Genomic DNA, 9,438 nt, shown 5'->3' with positions numbered 1-9,438 from the left:
CTCATCCGAAATGACACAAACTTGACATGCTCAGTGAAAGATTGAGATTTTGTATTTTATACTATAGGAATTAGAGTAATCTAAGACTTTTATGTGCATAATGTAGGTACTGAACTATATATCTAGAAGAGCTCTGATAGATATTCACAGCCAACCAATTCGATCTGAATCCGGTGAAATCCTAAACTACTAATACGGAATCTCTCTCATTTATTATATTGATAAAAAAATTAAGATCTATATCCGGGTTAGTTGGATTTAGAGCAGATTCAATATCAAATAATTTGAATCTGGTTACTTCCTACACACAAAGGGACGAGAAATTTCATAAATTAGGACGATTGATTCCAAAACTAAGCTGATACCTCCTTACTGAATTTGGATTAGATATCATTTCTAGGTGATAACATTTACAATTCTATAACTATGCCATCACGCATGAATTTCTTCCTCACATGAACAAATTAAGTTTTACAAAGTTCTCCTGTAGGTTTCACTTACGCTTATTATATGAGTTTCTTACAAGATCTTCTAAGGAGTGAAATAATTTCCAACAAATTTCAACACCATCCAGATCAGGCGATGTGTATATATGTAGATTGCTGGCACCAGTAACATGCTTTTCCATACATTATACACCTATATAATTAGCTACAAAATTGAATACTCGGTCAGAAATAGAACAAATGAGAAAAGAAGCACATGAAGAGATTCTCGTATAGATGTCACAAGAAAAATAATCATACAAAAGAAGGGAATACACCATCTCAATCTGTCAAGCAAACTACACACCCACACAAGCAGTAAAATGCACACAAACCTCGGGAGACAGCTCAACCATCCCACTTAAATCAATGGCTGGCTGCCTCTCTTAATTTCTCTCCTTTCTTAGCAATATAGTACAGAGGAGTAGTCAGCCAAATTAATAGACATACCTATTATAAGTTCAATACTTTTACAAGGAACAAATTAACAATGCACTATCCTAAAATGAAGAAAAGTGACACCTGCTAGCTAGGGATAATGATAAGGAACAACTAATTAACACCTGGATGAGCTAGGAAGAGAAAATATTGAATGGGAGTGGTAGGCCCAGCTAATAGAATTAGGTACTGTTATAGGATATGACTCCAAATAATAATAATGAGAGCCCTAGTAGTACTGGTCACATGGCCACTTGGTAAAGGCCTCCTGAAATCTCATACACATGCATCTGCCAGCCAACCCACATGCTCTCTGTATCCCCACTTCTCACTTAAACTAAGCACATGCCACCTCTCCGTATCTTCTACCTCATCATTCCTAGCTACCTTTAAAGGAGTAAAGGTTAAAGTCTATATAACAACTCATTAGGTTCTTCACACAGATAATATAGCGCTAATGATTTAGCTAAGGCTATATATTTATATATAGTAAGTTTTTCTTTTTGGTGGTTAGATTATGGAGGAGGGAATGGATTAATGGGTAGTGGAGGAGAGCAACGAGAGGCAATGAAGGTGACGAGGGCAGGAGAGGAGGTGGTCGTTGGTGAGGCCAGCAGCTTGCATGAAGGAGTGGATGACGGTCGGGCCAACGAACCGGAAACCACGGCGGACCATGTCCTTGCTGATAGACTCCGACTTGGATGTCTTGATGGGGATCTTTCTGCTAAATTTGTACTTGGGTGTGATTGGCTTGTTGTTCACGAATGCCCAGAGATACTTGTCCAAGGAGCCAAAATTTTGCTTGAGCTGTTCGTAAATTACACAGAAATAGCATGATAAGCCCACACGAGAGACAAGATCAGTGCAAAAGTCAAAAAAGACAAGAATATTGGATGTAGATACCCCTAATTTGCATTAAAAGAATAATGGAATCATATTATGATGAGATGGTCCCTTAAAAGTTCTCTACGGAATTTTCTATTGCAAAATTTTTATGTTTCTATATAATAATCAGGGAGTGGAATATACCTCGAGAATTCGGTTGGCATTGTCGACGACTCCACGAACTCTTCCCAATTCTAGCCCGTACTCCATGCTTATGGAAACGATTTGCTTTTCCGTGAACATGGCAACCACTTCAGCATCAAATCCAGCAAATGCTCCTCTGAAATGATCACAAACTTATAAACTTAAACCTTATCAATGAGTGCTAACTACGAATAAGCAGAGAAAGAGCTAGTTTATGAACCTGAAGTCGTTCCTTTTCTTCAGAATGGTAGTCCAATCCGACCCAACTTGAGCACCTGATAGCACTAGTTGTTCGAAAAGCATCCTGCCAAGAATCCACACCTAGTTATTTTCACATTTGAGAGAGAGAGAGAGAGAGAGAGAGATGACAAACTCACTTGTCATCATGGACGGGAACTCCCCACTCCTCGTCATGGTACGAAACGTAGAGAGGGTCTGCTCACCAAAGATAAATTTTAATTAAGAGACTATGTACGCAAGAATTCCAAGTTTAACCTCCAAGATTTACTCACCTGAATAGGGCGTTATGAAGCTGCATCTCTTGTCTTCTAGATCTTGAATAGTTACAGTCGAAGAATGTGTCGTTACCGCCTTCCTTTCGATCATCGAGACCGTACGCCCATAATGCGCGATCCTCATTTTCCGCTGCACCTGCATGAGAGTGGCTTGTTCCCTCTGCGCTGCCGCAATGCTTCCTGGAGCTCTATCACTCGAAAACGACGATAAATTGAGCGAGAGCAATGGTTGGTTTCCTCCATTCAATTTCTTCGACTTCTTCCTTGCCTCTGGAGTAGACTTGGGTATTTTCTTCTGTGCCGTTGGCTTCTCCGCACATGAATTCAAGTCTTTGACGAGCGGCGACGTGGGAGAGATGGGTGACAAAGCTTTGGTGATATCGATGAGACTAGGCTCATTGACGTAAAGATCAGCATTTGTAGTAGTAGTAGAGTTACCAAAGTAGGCAGGCAAAGAAAGAGATTTCTGGAGGGATTTCTTCAGAGGCTTAGCATCCTCTAGTGTGGCAAGGCGGTTAGAAGCAGGCTGTAAGACCGGCCTTCCGTCGATCTGCGCCACTGCAGTTTGGCCCGACCTAGTTTTTGCATTGCACATACTGCTGAGATGTTATTAAGCTAAGAACTAGATAACAAGAGTTAGAGAGATATGAAACTGATGCTGGGGATAGAAAAGTTGGAGGATGGGGGTATATATAATATAGAAGGAGAAGAAAGTGCGAGGGAAGGTGGTAGGGCCCAATAGGAAGGGGTGGGGAAGGTAGGCACAGGTGAGTGAGTGTGTGGGATGTTCAGTTTGGAATATGGAGAGATTGGAGTCCACTGTTAAAAAGATTTGTAAAGGTCGGGTTGCTTTAGGTTTGGATTTGGGATCCAAGGCACAAATTAAGGTGGTGACTAGTTCTCTTGTGATATATATAAGCAATGGAGTTGAGCACATGCATGTTTGTGCTTCAATTTGTCCGCCTCAATGCTTACTGGGTTCGAATGACTGAGAAAGAAAACGAGATATCTCATGGGACTCCTTTTAGCAAAGTAGGTCTGTTTTCAAACTTATTGGAGAAATAACTGAGTTTCCAAACTTTTTATAGGAATAGTTGAAACTGTTCTCCATGAAAATCATTTACATCAAAGGCAATGATTCCTCACTTGAATTTTATCTTTTGTTATATGTTGTTATCAGATTGTAACTATGCCATGTAGGTAGAGTTAGATAACAATTGAATTTGATACAATCTAACTCGAATTTGACTCAATCTTAATGTTCATTGGATCCAAGTTCTGAAAGATTGAATTACTATCTTAAGTTCCACTCTGGACCTTTTATTTTCTACAAAGCTAAACTGTCCTCTTTTGTGATGGAGTGGCGGAGAAGAAAAGGTTAGGGAGAAGGGGCTCGATCTTATCCCCCTACTTTCTTGCTGGCAAGAACCTGTTCTCATTCCCTTCCCCCACCACCCCTTCTTTACCTCTCAAGAAATGCACATGGTTGGATCCATCAGATTAATATTAGTTAAGGTGACCCAATATGTTATCCAAATCTTCTCTCTCTTTTTTTTTTCAATTAATCTTTTACGTATAATTGTTGTTCCTGTTGTTGAGTTAGCATCTGAACGAACACAAGTCAGAACGATATGGGCGGCCAAGTACACCTAATGTAGAAAGCAGAAGGCTTCTATTGGATTGATTGGGATTTTGTTTAACATTTGGACTTCATATATGTACGTCAGTGGTCCTAATTGTCCTAATATAGGGCTTCCCTATGTTTTAAATATTTATTCTTGTTAGGTGGCCCACTGGTACAATGCCATTAGTTCTTTAGATGGGAATCTGAATGTAGAAACTGTGATGCTAGTGGAATAAAATTACAAAGGCAGCATACTTGTCCTTTAACCGCCAACGCAGTTGTATAGGCATGGCAAATATTGGCTCAACCTGATAATTAGATCTGATAATCCAATTTTTAGTCGGGTTTAAATTTAATTTAATCTGATTTGGTGATAAACTCTGATACTAATTGATAGGCTCTGATACCAAATTGACAAGCTCTGATACTAATTGTTGTGGCTCTGATACCAAATGATAGGGCTCTAACACTAAATTGATGGGTTCCGAAACCAAAAGATCGGCTACGAAATAATATCTTAAGATTTGAATTTATTGCACGAAGCAATCCGTACAACCATGGAAAAATATTCGTCAGATATTCTCTAGTAGTCAGAAAATTACGAAACTAATTCGGTTGGATCCGTAACTTTCTAATCTACTACAACTTTTGTATTTACGCCCTTTGTAGAGACGAAAAAAAAAATAACGTGGGTGATGGTGGTGGTGACAGGTGGAGTGGATGTTAGGGTTATGGATGAGTATGGAGATGATGGTAGATTGTGGAAGTGAATAGGGAAAATAGATGAAAGGAACGAAGTGGTCGAGTTTCCAAAGAAGAGGGGTGTGACTCGACAGTCGAGGGAGATTAGAAATGAGGAGAAACCTTGCCAACGGTAGAAATGAAAGAATGGTGAAGAGGGAGGAGGGAGGAGTCTAGAGAGAAGATATGAGGCAAGAAATCAAGAATCCAATAGCATTATGAAGTTGGTTGCCATCCACATATTTATAGAGGCTAGCCAACAAGTCCTAAAACAATTTGAAACTCTAATTATAGAGAATTCCCATCGATCGCGTTTGAACGTGCCCGATCGCATTCGAACGCACTCAAAAAAGCCCCTTCTCTGGATTTGCGAACGCGACGCAGGTGTTCGAACGCGGGCGTTCGAACTCGCTCAACCGCGTTCGAACGCGGACGTTCACAAGGCGTTTATAAGACGTTCATAAGGGCGTTCGAATGCGACCTACAAGAATTTTATTTTAATAAAAATAAACACGTAATGCAATAAGAAAATATTCTAACTAAGTGTATAGCCCACGACGCTTCCCCCATCTTGCCCTCAAGATGAAAAGTCAGGGAAACACTCCAAGATATCAGTGTCCAACTCTCATGTCACCTCATTAGATGGCTTGCTAAGACACTCAACTAGAATCTATATCTCCAATCTGGTACCATGTCGTCGTTGGCGTCTAGCAAGTACTTGAACTGGCTCTATAATCTCTATCTCCTCCAATGGCTCCAGTAGAACCGATCCAACAATCTCATGATCTCCAATGCTCTCTCTCAATAATGAAACATAAAAGACAGGATGCACTCTCGATCCCTCCGGCAACTCCAAATAATAAGCAACCAGACCAATACGCTTCAACACCCAAAACGGACCAAAGTAGTGATGTGCTAACTTTTGGTTTCGGATCAGATGTAAGGTCACCTGTCAATACGGTTGCATCCTCACAAACACTCTACTGCCGATGTTGAACTCCTATTCTCTATAGCTACGATCATAAACTTGCTTCATGCAGTATTGAGCAAGTTTAAGATGAGCATGCAGCCTTCTCAATGTGGCGTCTCTATCCATCAATGTTAAGTCCACCTTCGTCCTATCTGCCGATACCACTAGATCATAAGCGCATAACATCGGAGCCGTGCATCCATACACCACCTCAAATAGAGTTTGGTGAAAGTGCTTCAATAATTTCTACCGCAATCCGTCATTTGCAGGCATTCGAATGCATCTGTGGTCCAGCAGCAAACCGCCTCGATTCTCCAACTAGGGATGGTGCTCCGAATCATCCATCACCTCCTACAACAATCTCAAAATATTTGGGTCAGATGTACGTGCATATCTCAGCTCGTCAAGGAAGGGAAAGGTAGGAGATGAATAGGCTGCGAGCTCGGCGGTATCAAGCTGGCGCGATAGTGTATCCGTCGCTCTATTTTTCATTCCCTTCTTGTATTGAATTTCATAATCATACCTCAACAATTTTGTGACCCATCACTGTTGTGCTAGAGTGTGTATGCGCTGTCCCATAAAGTATGAAAGGCTCCTTTGATCGGTTCAGATAATAAATCGTCTACCGATCAAATAAGGCCTCCACTTTGTCATCGCATGCAAAATTGCCAACATCTCTCTCTCATAAGTCGATAATTACTGAGATTTTTGAGATAAAACCTTACTAAGATAGGCAATGGGACGTCCTTCTTGCATTAGTACAGCTCATATGCCAACACCTGACGGATCACATTCCACAAGAACTCTTTGGTGAAATCCGGTAGCGCTAAAACGGGTGCCTTCGTCATTGCTATTTGTAGATTTTCAAAGGCTATAGTGGCTTCATCTGTCCATCTAAAAGAGTCTTTCTTCAATAAAGAAGTGAGAGGAGCATCGATCTTGTCATATCTAGCGATGTATCGGCGATAATATCCGGTCAGCCCCAAAAATCCTCTCAATTCGGTGGTAGTAGTAGGAATAGGCCAAACGGTCATACATGCAACCTTTTGAGGATCCGCCGCTACACCATCCGCTAAAATGATGTGGCCTAAATACTCCACCTTTGGTACTCCCCATAGGCACTTGGACTTTTTGATCTTCAATTGGTTTTGCACCAACAAATTCAGCACGTCCTCCAAATGCCACTAATGCTCTAATTTAATCCTGCTATACACCAAAATATCATCAAAAAATACGAAGACATACCTTCACAAGAGAGGCTGAAATATTTCATTCATGAGGCCTTAGAAGATAGCTAGAGCATTGGTGAGACCAAAAGGCGTCACTCAAAACTCGTAATGCCAGTCCGAAGTCCAAAATATAGTTTTATGCACATCCACCGGGTGAACTCTAATTTAATGATACTCGGCCCTCAAGTCAAGCTTACTAAATATAGTCGTCCCTACAAGCTCGTTCAGCAACTCTTCGATAATTGGAATGGGATACCGGTCCTTGATGGTAATAGTATTTAGTACTCGATAGTCGACACAAAAATGCCATGTTTCGTCTTTTTTTTAGCACCAATAGCACGGGGGATGAGTATGAGCTATGACTTGGTTGAATGAGACCTTGCTCCAACATCTTGGCTACCATCTTTGAGATAACTTCTTTTTGCACATGTGGATAACGATATGGTCTCACGTACGCCGATGCAGCCTTAGGTATAGTCTCTATACGATGGTCCACCACTATCCTCGGTAGCAACTCCTACGGCTCCTCAAATAGTCCAGAAAAATTATCTAATAAATTAGACAATTTAATGGTAATACCTGAACTCATTTGAGGCCCATCTTCTGTCAGTCCTAACTAAAGAAGATAGGCCAAATCATACGCACCAAGCAGGCCCCACCAAAGGCTGCATCGTAGGAATCGGCGAAGTCCGAACACCATCAAACCGCACATCTTTGTTTCCTTGTTTATATTTCATTCACATGCTTTGGAAATCAAATGTGACGGGTCCCAAACTTTGTAACCACTAAGCACCAAGGACAATGTCCGCTCTTCGCAACACCAACGTATACAAGTCCACAATGATGTCATGACCTAGTATACCGACTCAGCGACACAAGCTCTCCGCCCTAACCTTCGTGCCATCTCCAATAGCAACGTCAAATCCCGTAGTCGGTTCGGCATCCAAACCCAATCTCCTCACTAGTCTCTCATCTAGAAAGTTGCGTGTACTCTCCGAATCGATGAGGATGTAAACACAATGCTTTCTAAAGAGTCCGTCTACCCGTAACGTCCTTGGCGCGGAAGTACCCGAATATGCATGCATCGATATTTCAACTTAGATATCTTCCTCCACGCCCTCCTCAACAGCTCCTCATGGGTCTCATCTAAATACTTTCCATCATCAACTACCTCATCATCTTCCTCAGGACCATCGATAAGCATCACACTCCCGATCGGTTTAGAACACCGATGACCGGAGGTGAAACTCTCATCACATCGAACGTAAAGACCCTTCGCTCTTCGCTCCTCCACCTGGGCAGGTGTGAGAGTTCGAACTAGGGGTCTAGTGCCTCTTCTAACGTCGGAAGAAGATCTCAAAGGTGGTCGTGGTCTAGTGCTCGCAACCGCTGTTATTGAAACCGTAGAATTTCTAGCCGGTGTTCTAGGTGCAAATCGCCTATCTCGATTGCCCCAATTGGTTTTCGCTATCATCTTTAGAGCCCTATGCTTTTGTTCCATTCTCACAACCTTCTCAAAGGCCTTCTTAAGAGTAGTATGACATAGAGCATGAACATCTGCTTGTATCTCCTCTTGCAGCTCTGAAATAAATATACTCATCAATGTATGTTCGGGCCACGGTGGCTCACAACGACTACTAACTCTTTCAAACTCAGCTTGGTACTCCAATACGGTTGTCCTCTGAACCATCTTGTTTAATGTGGCAGCAAAATCTTCATATGCCGCTATCCCAAATCTACGTGTAATACTCCTACAAAAATCAGCCCATCCGGTAAATCCACCACCATGAATAACCGATCTATACTAATGCAATGTCGTTCCTTGGAAGTGAAAGCTTGCCATCTAGACTTTTGCATCTTTCGCTGTACCTTAACAATCAAAATATTGTTCAACTTGAAACACCCAATCTATTTGATCACCGCCTTGGAATTTTGAAAAGTCCAAGTGTGCGGTTCTCTCCCAAATAGTGTTGTCGGGTTCGCGAAAGATCCTTGGTTCAGGTCTAAACCTTTGTGCATGTTGATCACCTTCTCTAAATCCTTGAGCACGTCCATCACCATAGCCATAGGGATCAACCTCATTCTCAAAGTGCCAATCCTCCTCATCAACGAAGCGCACCGGTGCCGCACGCCTCTTGGGTTCCACCACCGCCGGTCTTGGGTTTTGTAATAGAGATTGGGGATGATGTGAAGGCATAGGTAGGAGGGGATCATGACATTCATATGACGCATCTGGACCTGTGGGGTATCGATTCTATGGGATCCCACTGCTGGTCCTTCTTGAAACTTAGTTCGTCGTCGAGGAGATGACGAACCCAATCGATTCACGACATATTTTTTGAATTCATTGTAATTCTTTTGTATGTTGTCAACTCTATGCAACAATGTTTGGAACATGCCTCTTAGT

The 9,438-nt window shown here is 41.8% G+C and overlaps 1 protein-coding gene across 1 annotated transcript; it reads right to left on the bottom strand.

Moving 5' to 3' along the window:
- Nucleotides 1-689: 689 nt before the first annotated feature.
- Nucleotides 690-3,114, bottom strand: LOC140759315 (uncharacterized). The gene is made up of 5 exons (XM_073095843.1): nucleotides 2,465-3,114; nucleotides 2,330-2,387; nucleotides 2,173-2,256; nucleotides 1,953-2,088; nucleotides 690-1,730 (listed from the first exon to the last, which is right to left on the bottom strand). Exons 1-5 carry the CDS (start codon nucleotides 3,060-3,062, stop codon nucleotides 1,458-1,460), a joined length of 1,149 nt encoding a protein of 382 aa, XP_072951944.1. The 5' UTR covers nucleotides 3,063-3,114; the 3' UTR covers nucleotides 690-1,457.
- Between the last annotated feature and the right edge of the window lie 6,324 nt (nucleotides 3,115-9,438).

Source organism: Typha angustifolia, chromosome 4, assembly GCF_048772165.1.
Source record: "Typha angustifolia cultivar Huaian chromosome 4, ASM4877216v1, whole genome shotgun sequence".
Lineage (NCBI taxonomy): Eukaryota > Viridiplantae > Streptophyta > Magnoliopsida > Poales > Typhaceae > Typha > Typha angustifolia.
Note: the sequence above shows the minus strand (reverse complement) of the source record. Positions and strands in the feature narration are given on the sequence as shown.

Bases quoted from the DNA above. Each gene is read 5' to 3' on its own strand.
- LOC140759315 (XM_073095843.1), bottom strand. From the start codon at position 3,062: ATGTGCAATGCAAAAACTAGGTCGGGCCAAACTGCAGTGGCGCAGATC. The intron at 2,388-2,464 runs GTGAGTAAATCT...TTTGGTGAGCAG, and splicing joins CTTCATAACGCCCTATTCAG to ACCCTCTCTACGTTTCGTAC. The intron at 2,257-2,329 runs GTGAGTTTGTCA...GATTCTTGGCAG, and splicing joins GTTCCCGTCCATGATGACAA to GATGCTTTTCGAACAACTAG.